This window comes from Ischnura elegans, chromosome 8, assembly GCF_921293095.1.
Source record: "Ischnura elegans chromosome 8, ioIscEleg1.1, whole genome shotgun sequence".
Lineage (NCBI taxonomy): Eukaryota > Metazoa > Arthropoda > Insecta > Odonata > Coenagrionidae > Ischnura > Ischnura elegans.
In genome coordinates, this window is record NC_060253.1 from 13,614,337 (window position 1) to 13,634,132 (window position 19,796).

The 19,796-nt window shown below is 37.4% G+C and overlaps 1 protein-coding gene across 4 annotated transcripts; it reads left to right on the forward strand.

Moving 5' to 3' along the window:
• The first annotated feature begins 1,828 nt into the window (after positions 1–1,828).
• On the forward strand, positions 1,829–19,796 carry LOC124163749 (nuclear pore complex protein Nup154-like). 4 transcript variants are annotated; one of them, XM_046540829.1, is made up of 7 exons: positions 1,829–2,587; positions 6,893–6,991; positions 9,816–9,933; positions 11,777–11,897; positions 12,591–12,719; positions 14,777–14,964; positions 19,237–19,796. In XM_046540829.1, exons 1-6 carry the CDS (start codon positions 2,510–2,512, stop codon positions 14,916–14,918), a joined length of 687 nt encoding a protein of 228 aa, XP_046396785.1. In that variant the 5' UTR covers positions 1,829–2,509; the 3' UTR covers positions 14,919–14,964; positions 19,237–19,796. The 4 variants fall into 4 exon arrangements, 3 of the variants coding, with proteins under 3 accessions (XP_046396785.1, XP_046396782.1, XP_046396783.1); XM_046540826.1 differs by having other exon boundaries at positions 1,842–2,587; positions 9,699–9,933; XM_046540827.1 differs by having other exon boundaries at positions 2,586–2,670; positions 9,699–9,933.

Genomic DNA, 19,796 nt, shown 5'->3' on the forward strand with positions numbered 1-19,796 from the left:
AAAATTTTCGGGGCCCCAAAATCTCCGGCAACCCCCCCCCCCCCCTCCATTTCAAAACCCTTGCTACGCCTCTGCCCAGGCCCGGAACTAGGGAGAGGCAGAAGGGGCACGTGCCCCAAGCGGCAGATTATAGTGGGGAAGCCAAATTCCAAAATTTCGTTAAATAAGTTATTCAATATTTCTAATTATAAATTATTTAATAATAATTATTAAACAATAGGTAATATTTTTTAAACTTCATAATAGCAAACATACGGTGTGAAATATCAACTACTTCCCAGATAGCACAAAGTGAGTTAACCGTTTCTTATGGTTTTCTTACGGAAAAAATTGATAAGCAGCTTATCGTAAGCTAAGGGACTTATATAAGGCAAGGGTAAGACGTTAGGGGCGTTTAGGTAAGGAATGCCGTCAAATATCCTCAGGCAATGTAAGTCACTTCTGTTGGAGCGCCAAAGGCGGCTGAACAGCGTACTACACATGCTACGCGGCTCATCTTGACATGAATTAAAGGCTATTGGGGAAATTTAGCGAGTTTTTAGAAGGGCTGAACAACTGATAACAGATTTTCCCGTAAATAGAAAAAAATTAATAACTGCAAGCAACCGGCTAGTGAAGATATAAAGCATAGTACAAGTACTCTATCCATGCGGCGGAAAGAAAAAACAAATAACGTAAAGATGGAGCCGAACGTGCGACCCTCGGAACCGAAGTACTACTCGCTAACCACTACACCATGGCAGTTGTTGAGAACAAGAAGCGTAGTTACTAATTAAATACGCAATTATGTAAAAAAAACTTGTTTGGCATGTGCATGAAAAACTGAATTTATTCAAGGTCCATACATTTTATCATTTACGAATTTTAAATTATGGTTTGATAACCCGACGACTACAATACATATATTAGATGTTCCTTCCGGCATTTTTATATTATTCTACGTTGGTATACCTTCGTTAAGCTATCAGTTCATAAATGTGAATGATTTTCAAATTATGGCGGTATGATGTTATTTCTCCTCATAATATAGAAGCGCCAATAATAAAAACATTGTTTTTATGCATAAAGGCCTTAATTAACACTCTGTAACGATGGGATAATAACAGCATCTACGGAAGTGCTGAAAGTTTGGCATCCATTTTGCAATTACTCTGGATGTTTGTCGCCCTGGCCGTAAGAAACCCATAACAAGCTTACTTGAGAAGCGACTTCCTTATTTCTTCCTTTCACCTTATCTCAATGACTTATAATGTATTAAATTAAGAAAGAAGAACTTTGTACTTTCACATTAATATTTAATCACGACCATGGTTTCAACGTTAGACGTCAGATGATGACGTCTAACGTTGAAACCATGGTCGTGATTAAATATTAATGTGAAAGTACAAAGTTCTTCTTTCTTAATTTAATTATGAATCGCTTTCACATAGTTACGCCTCAAACAATTAATTTTGACTTATAATGTGCTAGCTGGGTTATTATTAACTCCACTATCAACTAGTTTTTATTTCAATTAATTACGGATGAATCATATATTTTAGTGGCGGGGGAGGGAGAGAGAATTAGGGGAGGGGGGACAGCTAGCTGATGTTTGTTCTCCCCCAGGCAAAATCTGTTGTTGCCGCCCTGCTCAGGCGGGCAAGCAAAGCGCATTCCATCTCCGTTCTGGTACGCTCTTACGGTAGAATCAGCAGAAAAATACAACACTTTTTGATTTCCCTCGTCGAAGTTTGACCAAAGAACAACGTGTTATCTGGAAGGAAAACATTTCCTTGCCGACGGATAGTGGTGACTCAAACTTTGTTTGCCCATTAGTTTCCTTCTTCCCCTCCACGTTTCCTTCCCGATAAAGTGCACCCTCGAATCCTCCGCTCACGGCCGTACTGCGCATCTGGGGGTCACGAGCTTCAAAATAGTCACTACCACTTCTCCCAAGTGGAAGTCCTTGTACTGGAGTAGAATATATAATCTGGTAGCCACATAGTGTGTTCAGAAGCTTAGTAAAATGAACTTCGAACGAAAACCTCCTCATGGAAATGAATCCAGAGACGCAATTTAGGCATGTTAGCATTTGACTCGAAAATAGGAAGGCGCGTCAATCCATCCTCTCGCTTTGAAATGTGGAATGCAAGGCCACGGAGTACAGCTTTCGGTCGCTCGGCGACTCAATGTGACTCAATGAAAGATACAACTTTTAATTAATAGCCGCATTCGCTTGCGGTGTGTTCTTTTTCCTTTCCTGGCGATTAAATCCGCTCATTGTGGAAAATTGTGATCCGAGCGCAACAATGTTTGCGAAAATGCGTCTTCTTAGCGATTGTGAATAACCGTAGTCTTGGAGAGTGCTTGTTTCCGTGTGTTACTGTGGTTCGTATTTACAGTTTGCGGAGCCCATTCCTTTTGACTCGTATTTTTGTCTGCCAGTGATAGTTATTCTATTTCTGAACCTGCTTGTGTGTGGAGCTAAGGTTTGGAGCTAAGGGCCTTCGTCCGGAAGTCATCGGAAGCAATGGAAAGTGACTTACGGGACAAAATACTTAACAATGATTTCGCAGATTCCTTGGGGCTGCGTGAAGTGGTGAAACGCGTGAGTTATAGTTTAATGATGAGAATATTGTTATTTGGGCTATGACTCAATGTGAACCGAACCAGCTCATTAAATTCATTGAGGTAAGCTGCAAGGAAGATTAGGATGGTGCTTTGTGATATGCAGCTTAGCCTCTCCTAATAGATTCCCTATGGCCACGCTAACAACATCGAGAATAATGACAGTATGGATCCAGGTGGTGCTGGAATGCCTCGAGGCATTCCAGCATCACCTTAAATATTGTTATCAATGCGTCATTTATTAGAGAACTCATTATTTAGTATTTATGTAGTACCCAAGTAGCCTCCCAATATCGGGCTTATGTCGGACCAATATCATCTGCCAGTGTTCTTATGTCGGCCCTATATTGTCTGCCAATATAGGGCCAATATCCAAATGTAACATTTTGCGTTTTTTAGCCGATATTGGCAGCCCATATTGGCCCAATAATGGCAGACTATATTTACCCACTGTACCGGCATTCACCCAATATTGGACCGATATTGCTCCGCTTTCTTCAGCCATTGCCGGACCAATATTGACGGCCAATATAGGGCCAATGGCCATATTATAACGTTTTCAGTCTTATTGCCGATATTGGCAGCCTATATTTACCCACTTCACTGGTGCTCACCCAATATTGATTGATCGGCTTTCTTCAGCAAATGCTGGACCTATATTTAGAATGACAAATGAGAATTGAAGAAGACGTGTCCAAAACCAGTAAAAAACATCAATATGATAGCATTTGTTGTCATGAATGGTATTGGAGTGCTCTACAGTGATCTTAGACCTGTGCACATCTTGTATAAAAAAACAAATAGTTATGATAAAATGTGGACCTAACTGTGCAGAAGCAAGAATAGCTAAAGGATTGCTAAAAGGGTATGCATTGTCCCCCGCAATATTTAATGTTTACATCGAGACGGCCATCAATGAAATCAAGGGGAAGGCCTTGGGTGTTAATATCCAGGAATAAAGAATTAGTATGCTACGATTAGTGGAAGACATAGCAGTCATAGCAGAGACTGAGATTGATTTGATGATGATAATGAAGGAGTAGGAATGAAAAAACACTTTTAAGGTGAATGTAATATTTAATAACATTCTATTGCTACAACTAAACTACTGAACCACAGCTTTTGACAGTCTTCTTTCATGTCTGTCTCCTCTGCCTTTAGCACCAGCCAAAATCTTGCTTATGCAGGCCTGAATATCCATATCAGTGGATGTGTTTAACACTTTCCTAGTTGCTCCATTAAAAGTGGAACAGCAAAATTACATTTCGTGAGCTAAGAAACAGCTTCGATGACAATAAATTTATACCAGCTGACACTTAATTGTGATTGCTTGGAATAAAACAAGAGAAGAAAGGATGTTCGTCTCTTTCCATTTGCCTTTTAAGGAATCCTTCCAGATTCCTCGAGAGGGTATCAAACTTATTTACTTGCTTTAGCAGCACCTAGATGAGTAGATTATTAAAATTCCTATTAGGCAGATTTTATATTCATTCCATCTTGAACCATTTCCACCAAGCGGATTTCTAGAATGTGTTTTGCCCACGCCAAACTCTTGCAGACTTAAACTTAAATAACTCTGGGACAGATCATTGCATTTTAAAGTGATTCAGGTCATCAATTAGAAAATTTTTTCTACCGACCAATTTCTTAATGCAATTTTCGGACGTTTTTTGCGTTAGAATTATGGCAACTCTAAGAGTTTGACACCAAATGAATCTTTAAAACACTGCAGCCATCATGTTTTTCTTCTAGTTTACCAAATTTCAAAATTTTACTGACCATTCTTATTGGCATTCTTTAGTTTTTAAATTTAATTATTCTCAACAACTATGCCTCATGCGCCATGAGCCTTCCTATTAAAATTTTCTGTAGGAATCAGTCATTGGGATAAAATAAAAACCTTATTATTTTCGCATAACATGTTTTCTGCGAAAGCGCGGTGCCTCAAAGCAGGAATTTTGTCAATGGACTACTGCATCTCTATTGTACAGATTCTAGCTAGGGGGAATCGCACGTTCACAGTAAATATATGATTTGATATTAAGTAAGCTGTTGGTTTTAACGCTAGGATAATATCTGATTACTTGTTAAAGTTGAAACCCTAGTCTACAAGATAATTGCGCAGACAACAATCAATGAAGAAGTCCACAAGGTAAAAATGGTTCACAATATTATGGATATAAATGCTGCCTAGTATGAATTTCAATACAAAAAAATCTACTCACCCAGTTCTGATGAAGCTAGTAAAAGAATCTCAACGTTCGAAACCCTTTCTAGTGATCTAGAAGTACACAGAATGTAAACAAAACACCGCACTGTCAGATAACCATTGATTCGCAGCTCAATGCACATGATTGCAACTTGATTTGGATCACAGTAACACTCATTAAAGCACTATAACTTTGCATCCTAAGGTAATACTCATAGTCATTAAGCAAGTTGATGCAATTGTGGCATGCGGTGGCAGGAAACAGCAAAATAGTGGAAATTTTCTATCGATGGCAATCGATATACGATTAGATCGATGGTAGCCGGTAGGTCGATACTTTTAAACTACGAGCGGGAGTTTGAAAATAGGCATTCAGGAATGGGAAAAGCGGACCGAAGGCTTGAGTAATATTCACCACTGGGAGAAGTACCAAATACATTCCATCACTCCAATGGATTAAAAAAAATTAAAATCATATTTCAAAGAGTGTTTTTGAAACAAAAGATACTTTACTGCTTCATCAATATCAGTTTCATTCGCAATTTTTCACTAGGCCACAAAAATGGTTAAGTCCAAAGTGAGTAAAAAAATTCTTGACCTAATGTTTAATAGTTTACATACTTAATGAATTGCATTTTAAAACATGATCTTATTGGCACTTAGATTTTTTTCTCATAACATAACATCAGCAGATGATGTCGGTCCTATATAGGATGCCTATATGGGACCAACATTGGCAGAATGATGGCAATGAGGGGCAAATAGGCTGGGCCAAAAAAATGGTTAAGTCCAAAGTGAGTAAAAACAATTCTTGACCTAATGTTTAATAGTTTACATACTTAATGAATTGCATTTTAAAACATGATCTTATTGGCACTTAGATTTTTTTCTCATAACATAACATCAGCAGATGATGTCGGTCCTATATAGGATGCCTATATGGGACCAACATTGGCAGAATGATGGCAATGAGGGGCCGATATATCAATCTGAAGCCTATATTGGACCAATATTTAGCCGATATTCATGGCTACTTGGGTACCTACAAAAATTGCATTTCCATTTTTAAGAATTGGCGCGTCAATAATTGTGATAAGAATTAACATAATGGGGCCATAATTTGAAAATCACGTTTTGTAAAGATACCTTTAGAATCTGAAGCTGTGGTGAAGTGGTCTGTGCGGTGAAGTGTTGGTGGAAACATTGAAAGTTCAGTAGGTACCTGCTGATGGGATTCTTCTTTCCCTTCTGTAACAAAAAAAAATATTTCACAGAAAATCTGTCATCAGTTGCTTAGCAGTTGTAAATGCTTTATAAATTTCATCAGTAGTCTTTAAATGCATGCTGGACAGAACTCTGAGCCTTATTTAAGCCGAGCCCTACCAGCTAGCAGGGTACTCAGCTACCTGCTAGCATTCTGCGCCCTATCAGGGCTCAAAGCCTCGCCCCAAGGTCACCTCACTTGCGGCAGTGGGAACCAGAACGACGTCACACGGGTTTTACCCAGCATTCATACTTAGCCATTGCATTTTCGCGCGCTTGAAAATTTTCATTTAATCGCAAAAAATAGATATTGTCATTTAGAAATCTAAAAGCGTGAAATACGTACTCCAGGAGTAATAATCTTTCGATTTAGACAGTAAAAAAATAACAGGAAACCACCCTATTGGTTTGATTGGAGAATTTTTCTTTCCTAGCCATCATTGCTAAGCACCAACTGTGAGCAATTACCATCCTCAAATGGGGATCCTCTCTTTCACTCAACTTCGTAGCCTTTTCTCTCCTTAGTTTATCCCGTAAGCACTCATTCCTCTGCTCTTGCATCTAGATTTCCTCCCTTCATTTAAATCCATGCTTGGCAAACAATACTTTAGTGGCTAGGATTTGAACTTGGGGATAAAAGTTGGAATTCTGGCGATGCCAAATGAATTTTTCATGCCGAATTTCACCCTTGACGTAGATAACTTTGTCAGTTCTTAATATATTCAACAGAAATAAAGGCATACTACGTCTTCATCTCGTCAAATTGAAAGGTTGCAGTGAATGTTATTAAATATTTTCGTTTCTTTCTTACAGATTAATGGAGTGTACAGGGCACTCACCAATGGTTGGTATTGGAAGGATATTGAAGATGACATTCTAGAATTAAAAGAAAATCTGCGTGAACTATCTAAGGTAAGGTGACATTTCTTTGTAATAGAATTGGTATAATTTTTTTTGCTGATGTCTGAAAATAAATAAAAGTTCATTTTATGAGAATATGATTGTATAAATGTGGAACGAGGGTACCCTTTAGGATGCATTCTTGTTCCACTTTATTCTGGAAACAAATTGTTTCATAAATAAATATCACTGTTACGGGCTCATAAATAGTGATAGAATTGGCAAGCAGCTTAGTCAATGTTGAGCTGAGTAAACAAACAGTAAATGTGAATACGTACAACAATTTAAGACAACATATTACAAAATGGGTATCACTCAGTTAGATAATCAATCACTCATGCCCATAGTCTTGGATAATAAGGCCAGGGTAATCATGGAAATTTCTGTTCTCCTTATTGTTGCCTCTGCAGCAATTGCCCACCAGAACGTCAGGAGGGGAGGGACAGAGGGAGGTAGAAAGGATAGGAGGCGCTGACGTGATAGGAGCTCGACAACACTTCCAGGGATAGGGAAGGCAGGAATGGGATAGGGAATCAGCCCACGCCGTCATAAGGGCGGCATGGGCCACTGTTAGCAAAACCATTATTTGCTGTTCCTATAGAAATGGAAAAACATTCTATAAGTAAAAATATTCCATAGATTTTTTCGTAAATGATAGCTGATGCTAGTAGGAACCAAAATGTTTAGGTCGGAAACGCACCATTTTTTAAGCCACAGAAACTTTAAGCCAAGTGCTGTGCAATTGTCCTGTTGCTGGATGCCTGGGATCTCCGGCAGGCATAGCATTCGAAATCGTGAGTTGTCAAGAGCATGCGGCGACGGGGCAAACTCGCCGTCAATCGGAGTGCTTGGCTCAATGTTTCTCTGGTTTAAAAATTGTGTATTTTTGATTAAAAATTATTTGTAATTTAGGTTCCTTCTGGCATCAGCTGTACAGTGTTAAAATTTCATGACAAACTTTTTCTCCACCCTGTATTTTAGTGATGTGGGAGGTGGAGGGGGGGAATCAGGGGAGGGTAGAGGCAAATTGATCTTTCCCCCCGTCCCAACTTCTAGTTCCTGCCTTGAGGTAGCCCTCAAGCTAAGCTATGGTTGGTTTCTGAGTGATCTTTTTGATTGTAAAATGCATGAGAACTCTTGGCTGATTGGCAAGAATTCAAATATTAGTTCCACGAGGCCAAGGGTGTGTTGCTAGATGATCAAAAATCCCCTATTTAGCTGTAAATTGACTTTTCTAATCAGAGAGCTGGAGAATATGCTATGTAGTTTTCCACTCACATGCTAAGCAAGAGTTCTGAGAGAAGAATGATTTGATTCTTGACTCTGGGGTGTTTTGGCCACATTCAAAATGGATGGAAATTCCAGCCATGGAAATACCCATGACTGTCATTCCTCAATAGACATTCAACTTGCACAATCAGTCATTTTTTGGAATGATATGATTCAAAACCTCTTACGCAGTGCTTAATCAACTATTTCCAGGCAGGAAGGCTGATGATTTGCGACCTGGTGGTCTACTCCTGGGCTTAGCACTGTTCTTGATGAAATATGCTCAAGCAAGAAAAAAAGTTATGAGTAGAGATGCGTGAAAATCGCAAATGCGATATAGATGCGATGACTGGACACTTCACCCTTCGGATGGGAAAATAATCAGTGGTCCTCTAGGAGCCTCTTGTTAAGAGAAGTCGAAGCCACTGGGTCTCTCTCCTCCCCTCCTTCCATACCATTCCCTCATGCTGCAAATGACCGTAGCTGCCAGTCCCATCTTCCAAATATCATACCATACGGGAATGCTAATGCATTATGACGACCTAACCCTCCCCCTTAGTTTTCCTGAAATTGTGTTAATTTTTTATGGTGCTTCGACAAAATATTTTGGTCAACACTTATATTATCAGAGGTTGCACATGAATTATTGGACACAGTCGTTCAGTTTTTGGCCCTCAATGTATGATCTGTTAGGAAGCATCACCAAGTGTGTACTAATATCCAATCTTTTCTATAGAAACAAGAGCTAATTTTGTGTCCACTAGACCTCACTCTCTGAAGTCACTTCAGAATGGAGTCCTACTATTTAAGTTGAAAAAAGCTGGATTGATACCTCCTAGGTGGTTCTTCTGAATGCCTCCGTCTGACACCGGCCTCAGTATAATGCTCTGGTTGCATAAGATCAGACATTAAGAGATTGTACAATCCATAGCTGCAGTGGGCCTGAACAGTGGCCCGATCCCGAGAGGGGCACCATCTCTAGGCAATAGATAGAAGATAAGTCTATGAATGACCAACTGGTGGGTTACACTGCTGTCTGAAACCCGGAAGGGAGATCCAGCTCTTCATGACAGGGGCGCAGCTAGGAATCAAGGCTGGGGGGGGTTTAGGTGTAACCAATACCGTGGTGTGTGAGGGTATGGAATACCCACCAGGATAAGCGGTAGGTGCGAGATTTATAAATTGCTTCGGAATTTTAATATAAATGTTTGAAAATGGTGAGTTTTACGGCTTTCTGTGGGATATTTTATTAATCCTTACCCTTTTCTATTTGTAATATCAATCCAATTAAGTAAAATGGATTTAACTTAAAAATTATCTGAGCTCTGGGGGGGGGGTCTTATCCCCTCGCTGCGCCACTGCTTCATGGAATGTGTGGAATTGAAAATATCTCATCCAGGTTTTACTGCAATAAATATAACCATATCTTAACCTAGACATTTTTTTCCAGGAGCATGATAAACTCCATAGGAAATATGGCTGCTGGAGAATCCAGCTATCGATTTTACATTCTTGGTACCCCACAGAAGAAACCTTTGTAACAGCAATATGGGATCTTTTTTTAAAGGTAGAAAATGCATATATTCCAAGTGATACCTCCAGCAATTTAAAAATTACCATAATGCTTAATGAAGTAATAGCGACTGCAGAAGCTTGTGGAAAAGGGGCTCGATGTTTCCCATTGCGTGAGTATAAAAGGAATCACCTGAAATTGAATCCTTCATCAAATTTGTCAATAAGTATGTCGTTCAATTTGTTCATCTCTCTTTGATTTTCTGGGATAATTTTTCTTGCCTTTGTTGTATTTTTGCATGCATTTAATGTTAGCTTATAAACCAAAAAATATATTCAAAATAAGTTGCTACCTTAATATGAATTTAAAATGATTTTTCACTTTAATTAAGTCGGTGAATAAAGTTTGGATTCTATGATTGCTTGCAATTTATGGAAAATTTTCCGAAATTTCAAGGGTCCTTAACATCGCACATTTCCAGGATAACGCTTTTGAATTTGAACAACTCATTATTGGGTTGTTTAAATCTTAAGTTTGAGGGAGGGGAATAAGTAAAAATGGCTGATGTTGATAGTTCGCTGTTGTGAAATTATGTTATGAAATGTTATACATATTCTTCTCCTTTGTAATCACATTAACCCTCTTGCGCCGGACATCAGGTGGAGCTAATGGACATTTTCATATGTAGAAGACCTGATGTCGGGTATAGCTGTCAAGGATTTTTCAATGCAAACGACCAGATGTCGGCTCTGGCCGACGTGAGGGAAGTGACCGCTGAGGTAGCTATTATCAGATGCATTCAGGCCCGGCATGAGACCCAGCTTAGCGAGTCTTTAGGGCTGCTCCTCGGCAATTAATCCCAACCCTCCCACTCATTTATGATCATACTCACCTCGGGAATCAGTTGCGAGGTGGTTATATTGTCAGTAGTTTTTTCAATGATATATTTTATGCATACTACAATTTTTTATACTTTGAAATGGATTCTTCGTTTTGTTCTGTGTGTAAGCAATTTTTAAACAAAATTTTCGCATTCAAAATAACTGAATTCTAGACGTACAGCCTTTAATACCTCGTATTTACAAACTTTCTTGTTATTGACACTAGAAGCCCGTTTAAAATTCCGCAATGCTTAAAAAACATTAGTAATTCTTTTAGAAGAGTAAATTATTGAAAATCAAATACATTGTTATCGCAATAAGTTGACTATGGATTTGTGCTATGATAGGGTGTAGTCCGGTGGCCAGGATAAGGTACGGGCACCCCCATTGAGCAGGGTCCCAAATCTGAGGGACGAAAATACGCAGGCAACTCACCCCCAAGAAGAAGCTTCGTACAGAGAGGTTTAAAATATTCTCATGCTACTCATAGCACGAAAATGTTTTCCTATTGTAGGCACTGGCAGGAAAGGGTTAAAATTTCTGAACTGTCTTCAGAGTTCTCTAGGTTTTCTTTCTTTGCGTAATAAATACTAATTGTACTTAAACAATTGGTTTTTGCACCTTTTTAACCCTTTTAGTGCGGCATGCTGATATATCGGCTTTTACTGCTCGGCTGAAAAGTACGGCGCACCGATATATCGGCTTTTACGTTATTGTTGTTCAATTTATGGACATTGAAATAAAAAAACTCATATATCAGTAAACGTATAAAAATGTTGTGATTTTTGTCCAATTTAATCTCATTAATTTAAAAAAACCACTTAAAGATATCAAAAAAATTAACTATATATGTAATGTTTATTTTTCCCAGTTGCTTCATTTTATTAAAATACCCTCCGCATTTTTCGACTGTACCCCGGGAAGAAGGATTGCACTAAAAGGGTTAATAAACACATTTTATTAAGGATTATATCATGAATTTACGTGTTTATTCTTGGTTAATTCTGAATTGTAATGCATGTGTGAAATTTTTAGACTTCCTTGGAGTGAATTTTTTCTGGTCCCAAGAAGTTTGTTATGAATATGTTTGACTTATATGTACTGGGTATTAAGGTACTTTCTCTCTATTTACAGACTTTCTTGTCAGGGAACTAGAAGAATATTGTTGTATTTATGATGCCCATCCTGAAAAAGTCCAAAGCTGCTTAATCAGCTTAAATTTACCATTTCGGAAATTATTTAATGTTTACCGAAAGTAAGTCCTAAAATGTGTGGAAGGCAACCACATGATTCTAGGAAAATAAGGGTGATTATATCTTTGCACGATGAATTGAATGTTTGAAGCAAAGAAATTTGAAGAAAATGGAGTACATATTTGAGTTTTGGAAGCAAAGGCAGACATTGCTGAAGTATAAAAACCTTAGAATAAAATTTTCCCTGTTATGTGATATGTACTTCATCAGCAATGACAGTTCAAAAATCCAATTTTGAACCCAATGTTCATACTGACAGTTGCTATCTTTTGTTTAATATAATGTTAAATTTTCAAGCCATGAACACTGCATTAGAGGATTCTCCATTCAGCCGCTAGATGTGTTTTCACGCTCCCTGCATTTAAATGGGTTTACCAAAGTCTCCACTCACATCGCTGATACGCTGAGCAGTCCAAATTCCATGGGGAAATAAGCTGTAATTGGAGCTGTTACGCAAAACTTGCATTTGTGATGATATTATACATCAAATTCATTAATATTCAATGACATTCCTCACTGCAAATCCATTATTGCGAATATATATGTATATATACTGATAAATAAAATTTTTGCATGCTGAAATGTTTCTTCCACTCATCCAATTTTATTAGATTTTTATGTCTATATCAATATAAATACGCAGATAGTTTATTTTGTTTTGATGATGCTAAAATAATTATCTTCCTAATTTGCAGGCTGGATTTTTTTGGTGAAGATTATGAGGATGATTCGGAAATACCGTCTCATTTTCTTAAAGCATTTGCTAGTCTGATACAGTCTTTCATGAAGAGAAATGAGTATTTTGAAATGAGCGAAAGTGACAGGTAAACCCGGATTTACCCCTTCCATGTCAATTTATTTTTTAAAATATAATGCTCCTATCCTCTATTTATTTTATCAGTGATACTTTTTTTAAATGGAATGTTAGGTAATGCAATGATATTTTGTAGTTTGAATTCAACGTAGAACAGTGAAATGAAAAGTGATTATCATTTCATATTGTAAGAATCTATGTAGTTAGATACACCGAGAGCACTGCTATCGCTACTCATATAAAATAATTTTATTACTTCCAACTTATCATTTACCATTTATCAATTACCCCCAATGCATCATATTTCAGGAAGTATGAAATACATATGATGCATTGGTAATTGGTACTAAAATTAAGAAAATGTAATGACAAGCTACATTCGTCATTGCGTGATTTGGCATCGGAAGTTCATGATGAGCTGGACTTGTTATTTCAGTACAAGGGGTTAATAATAGTGTAGTTTCGTTCATCAAAGAAAACAAAAGCCATTGATTGTGATTCGTTCCCCACCATTAGTGTATTCATAATATACAAATCACTTGGTTTTAGGAATCCCAGTTTAGATGAATGGCAATGATCAATTTTATCCTCATTTGAAAAAGGCCAGATTGGTGCCCATGCGATGCCACTCCACGTGACATCACAGGGACCTATATATACTATACGAGGAGATAGGAGTTTTACATCGTTTGTGATTCCTAATGCATGCATGAGGCACAGAGCTCAGGGAAACATGTCTCAATAATCAGCTGTTAAAACTGCCTAAGGTCGGAAAGTATCCTCCGTTTGATATGGTATTAATAATTCTTATTTAAGTCAAGCGCTACCTGCTAGCAGCCTGCATCGTAGCGGTGCTCAAAGCCTTGCCCTAAGGTCACCTCACATGGTGGCAGTGGTAACCAGAAATACGTCACTCGGGCTTTTCCCAGCATTAATACTTAGCCGTCTCGTTTTCGCACGCTTGAAAGTTTTCAATTTTCATTTTATCGCAAAAAATAGATATATTGCCATTTAAAAATCTAAGAGCTTGAAATGCATACTCCAGGAGTAACAATATTTCGATTTAGGCAATACAAAAATAATAGGAAACCACCCTATTACTGCAGGTTTATATTTTGGCTTGATCCCCTCCCCCTCCCTCCAATATCACATGAGATTGTCCAAAATGGGTATTTTCTATGTAAATACGTTAATCTATGCTTCATTGCATTGGATTTATGAAACAGAACAATTTGTTTAATTATTTTTTTTAAGATCACTAAGATTGTAGTCGAGAACCACAGTTCACATATCACAAAAAATTACGTGATACTTGCCAGGACCCCCCTATCCGCAACATGAGATTGGGTGAGAATCGGCCAGACCCCCTCCTCAAACACCTCGCGTAATTAATGGATGGCCCATAATTTTTTAATGGTATTGGTGTTGTTTTGTTTGGTATCTTCCTTATCTTAGGTAGGTGACAGCACATGCCCACACATTTTTATAGGTGAAGTAAGGATTAAAAGTTCATAAGCCATGATATCTGTTTTAATTTGCAAGCTCACTTCATTAGCCATCATTGGTGGTTGACGAAAATTGTGATAATGAATTCCAGCGGATGCCTTGAGGGTGTAGTTCAATTGTGGGTGAAATTCAACTAAATATGAGGAAATTCAATTGAAATCTTCAAATTCTACTATTTTTTTCCAATTGGGTACTTGAAAATGACTACATATGTACCTAAACAGTCTTTATTCAACCAATAGGCATTTTGATTAAAATTGCTGATACAAATAAGGGCTAATTGTTTCTTTTAATTGAGGTAGAATGACCCCTATAGAGTTATTGAAAAATGCACATGTAATTCATATCCCATAGCTTACATATGAAAAATTAGGTATGACTGGCATTATTTTTATTGCATAAATTAAAATGTCCCAAAAAATATAAATTTGTGATATACATACATAGTTTTTGGAATTCTTATTTTCGAATTTCATTGCATTGATATTTTAATTTTCCTTATTGATAGTTGTCGTTTGTGTACATAAAATTTCCATTGCATATATATATTTTAATTTACAGGCAGTCTGTTCATCAAGCAAGCTTGCAGGAGGTGGAGTCAATACTGACTAAAATGCTGGAAGATAAATCTAGCCACAATCCTAGGCTGATCAATAGGTACCAAAAATTGTATGACTCACTGAAACACTACAGTTGTAAATGAGATTACTATCCTTAAAAAGGGGAACCAGGAGTAGCCATTAAATGAGGTAAATAAGTTAATTGAAAAATGGTAAGGATGTTAATGGGGCCTTTTGTGAGGAGAACTTTTCTTTTGTTGTTTTAGTGCTATCCTGCGGTGAATTTCACATATTTGTTAGAAATTTCACTGGCCCCTCCATCCTGAATGTGTGAATTCAGGGTATTGGAGCCATTTCCTTTCCCTTATGGCCACCTCGCACTTCTAAGGATTTTGTTTGGGAGTTTACGAAGTCTTCTCACAGGATTTGAACCAAGGACCCTTTAATCTGTGGCCAAGCAGTCCAACTAGGCTACAATGCTGCCCTTTTTCCTTTTTGCCTTATACAGCTGATTTTCTAGTACTTTAGGACGGTGGTGGAGGGGGAGGGCTAAGTGAGGGATAAAATTCCAGCAGTCGTGGGGGTCGGAAAAAAATACCATTCTACATGTATCTAGTGTAAATTGTATACTCAAGTATCTAGTGTTAATTGGATACCTAAGTGGGGGGCTATAGCTCCCTTAGTCCCCCCATAGATCTGCCACTGCTTTAGGATTATATCTCATGATAACAGATTAATGTTTCATTTGATGATTGATTATGAAAGACACTTTGTTTCTTCCACAAACTTGTGGAAGTAACCAAGTGTCTTTCATTATTAATGTGGAGCCCTTCCACCACGTACGTGCTTCAAGTTTCGATTTCATATGTTTTTAAGTTTGTACGTACATATCCTAAGGTTGATGTACTACATTTCTCCATATCCCAAGGTAGTATCTCCTTTTACCTCCCTGATTTTTTCTTCCCAATATAATTCTTTATCTGTCCCAGGCCCTAGTTCCTTGGTCTTCCTCTGAGGACTTTTCCTTCTTCTACATTTCCACGTAACTGCTGTCTCAATGCGTGTCCTATCAATTGTGATCTTCTTTGGCATACAGTGATCCATGGTGTCCTTTCTTCTCGTATTCCTCTAAGTATCCCCTCATTTCTCACCCAATCTGTCCATATTATATGACTTTTTTTCTGCAGGCAAGGAGGGTGTATTCTATCTTCAGTATCCTCCTTCACCACCAGGTCTTCAAGACCTCTATTCTTTTCTGGTCACTTTTTCCAGTGGTCCAGGCTTCTGAACCATAGACTGCCACTGCCCACTCAAATGTTTTCACATACTGTTTCCTGGTCTCCTGTCTTATGCTCTATGAGCAAAGTAGCGGCCTCTTTGCCACAAACGCTGCATTAGCTTGGGCTATTCGACGCTTAATGTCTGTGGTACTTCTACTGCCCCAGGTAATGGCACTTCCAAGGTTGGTGAATCCTATCTCTTTCATTTGAGGCTAATGTCGGCCTCAATTTTCTCTCTTCTGTGTACAAGCATCATGGTTTTCTTCCTATTTATTTTCATATTGCATTCCTGAAACGCTTCTTCAATTTTGGTAATGGTGTCCAATGGGCCTTCCTCATTGCCTGCGATGATTGTTATGTCATCTGCTAATCATAGCAATGTATTTCTTCTCCATTCATCTTGACCCCACTGATTCCTTGGTCTTCTGTGTTTTTAATCTTTTCCTCTGTGTTTTGAAGTATACATGCAGAAAAAAATCTCCACTTTTACAAATGCTTGAAGAAAGAATCAATTTTATTCAATCAAGTTCCTTTTTTTACTTATCGTTGTGAAAGTTTTATTGATGCTGAGAAGTGCTGTCCACCTGCTTCATTATCTAACTTGTGCTCTTATGAACAATGAGATAATAAAATACTTGGTATTATTTCACCCACTTCCATTAGGAAACTCCATTTTTTGTAATGGTAGACATGCAAGAAAGGATTAATCTAAAGAATTTTTGAAAAATTTTAAATCTCTTTTGCTTACATGCCAAGCTGCATTTCCCAAGAAAATTTTCTTTGGATACAAACTGGCACATCGTGATAAATATATTTCTGGGAGAGGGGAAAGGTTTTGTGGTGTGCGGGTGGCATATACTGACAGTTTGTTGCCAATTCTGAAGCATTTGGAAAAACATAAATTTCTTTAAATCGGCGATATATTCAATTGGCATAATTCTTAAAGTTGATTCATCATTGGTTATTTCTCAGGCATTATGAAATGTAACTATATGGTAAAAAAATGGAGTGCCATATAGGACAGATGCTCCAGGGCTAATAGTCTCCTCAGCTGATGTTGTAGTGGTCACCATGGTTATTTCCATCGAGGGAAATATTTTGTGGGATGTGGGAGGGGGGGTACTTGAAGCCTCTACAGCCCAAATTTTTGCAAAATGAATGTGCTAGGCAGATAATTTAGATTGAGATAAAAAATAATGACTTCCTCTTGTGAATGAACCTAAATGACATTCTGTTGTGTTATTTAATCTCTCTAAAATATTGTAAGAAAATAATTGATAAAAATATCCCGGAGTGCTATAAGATTGCTTTAATTTCTGTGAAGAGGTAAGAAAAGGCGTACTAGGTAAATTGCTTTATTTTATGCACTCTGACTGTGGTTGTAGTAATTAAATGTTTTGGTCACTATTGATACCCAAGTCTTTCATAGCAGTAACTCTTTAACAGATTCAGTGCGAAGCACGTCACTTGATGTGGTCCCCTCCAAGCCGAGATACGGAGCACATCAATAGGGTAGTTTCCTTCATCAAAGAAAACGAAAGGCATTGATTGCGATTCGTTACACACCATTAGTGTATTCATAATATACAAATCAGATCTAATCTGGGTTGGATATGTCCTCTGTCGATTCATACTCTCTTCTCAGTAGTTTACAGTTTTCTTATTTGTACAATATTGTGGGTACAATATTGTACAAATAAGAAAATATTGAGTGTATAGTAGAATATTGTATGTACTATAATATTCGTATGAGTTGTAAAAATCACAATATATAATTATCCTATTTGTGACATTCACAGCGAGTTGTAAAAAGAGTGTTACATATATATCCAAGTTGTAATATCCGTGATATTCTGAAAGCCGGTGTCCCAAGGTCAGATTTGTATCCAAATCGTAGGAATAGAAGGATCAACAACTTTGCTGTTTCCTTACCTTCCTGTTGATCCTTCTATTCCTACGATTGTGGATTTCCACCAAGTTACGCCCGCTGCGATTAATTAGATTAATTGTATCCAAATGTTTGGACCAAAACTTTTTTTAAATTTTTATTTCATACACTATCCATAGGTAACGTATGTTCTGTATAGAATAAAGAGCACGAATGTTTTGTCTGTATATCTGGGGATTACCTAAAACCATTATAAGCATATCCATTACCTACTCATTAGATGTTGAGAAGATAATTATAATAACATTTTTTCCAGTAAAAAGTCTTTTAAGTTTTACCTGGAGGAGACTGGCACTTTGCATATTTTTCAATTTCTTAGGTAATTTATAGTAAATTCTGATTCCCATTTCACTTGGGCCACATTGCAGCCTTTCGGTTATTATACGGAAACAATGCAGGTCATTTTTCCTTCTTGTGTTATAAGAATGGATATCAGAATTAGTGGAGAACTGAATCAGGTTTTTTCTAACATGCAAAATAAGCTGGAGTAAGTATATGCAGGGGAGTGGGAGGATTTTTAAGAAATAGAAAATGGGCTTGGAGGGAGATTTAATTTGATGGAAAGAAATGATTCTTAGAATTCGTTTTTGCAATTTGAAAATTTCACCAAGGTGATATCTAAGAGATGCTGCAATATGGACTTCCATGTCCACCGATGGACATCTCTGCAATGTTGTTTGGTGAGTCATTTGGATATTTGATAGATATCCGTGCAACGTTAATTGGATTGACATGGATGTTGCACAGATGTCATATGTTAACGCCAAAAATGTTGTATGGATGTTGATTGCTGCTTGGGGTTGGTTGTTGACTACCATAACAGTCTATTTTAACACGTTGCATACAGATGGCAAGAATTCTCGTCATTTTTTTCCCGAACGTTCCGGACGGATGATGAAGATTCTCGTCATTTACGCACGTCAACCTAAACAATTTTAAAGCGTACAATACATATTCGTTAGTATGTTTTCAATTGTTGTTCGTTATTCATAATGAATTGGTGCATCATAACGTTTGATTGTGTAAAGTTATATTCTAAACATTAGCTTTTAAACCATGTTTAAACCAAAGGCATTATGCCCTAACAGGCATATATTTCCAATCTCGGCGTTCCTAGGAATTTAAATACCCTGATACGCAGCGTGTTAATACATGAACCCAGCTTAACTCGCAAAACTCCTTCTTACTGCTTCACTGTCCTTATCTAATTGAATTGAAATATTTCTGTTCCAGATGCTTTGATCATCAATATTTAATTATTAACGGGGTGGTTCCTGCACAGTGAGAACACCGGATAATATGTTTCATGTCTTATTCATTACTATTATGTATAAGTATTGCATGAGAAAGATTTGTAGTTGTATAATGTAGATTGATTTCAATGCACTTGCCTCAATACTGTAAAGTGTTCAAATCATTCTCAGTTGGCCATCTGGAATTTACTTTCTTGAAACTGCCATCAATTGCAGTTGAAATATGTTATGAAAGATTTTTCAATTTTTTCATGTTTGTGTGACCATGTTTTCTGTACGTTTCAAGAGTCATGACACTGCTTGTTTTGATAAGTTCATATGTGTTTTTGTCTTTCTGTTTCTTACGTCTGGATAAAGTGAGATATTCTGTGATAATGAGATCTCACGTACCTGTAATGTTTTAGATTTAAAACAATTGATGGCTCAAAAGTTGAAATATTCATGTTTGTATTGGCCCGAGAAATTTTCAAAATGCAACTTTTACAGTATGATTGGTGTTGAACAGTTAATTTTTACAAGTCAATAAATTTTTTATGCAAA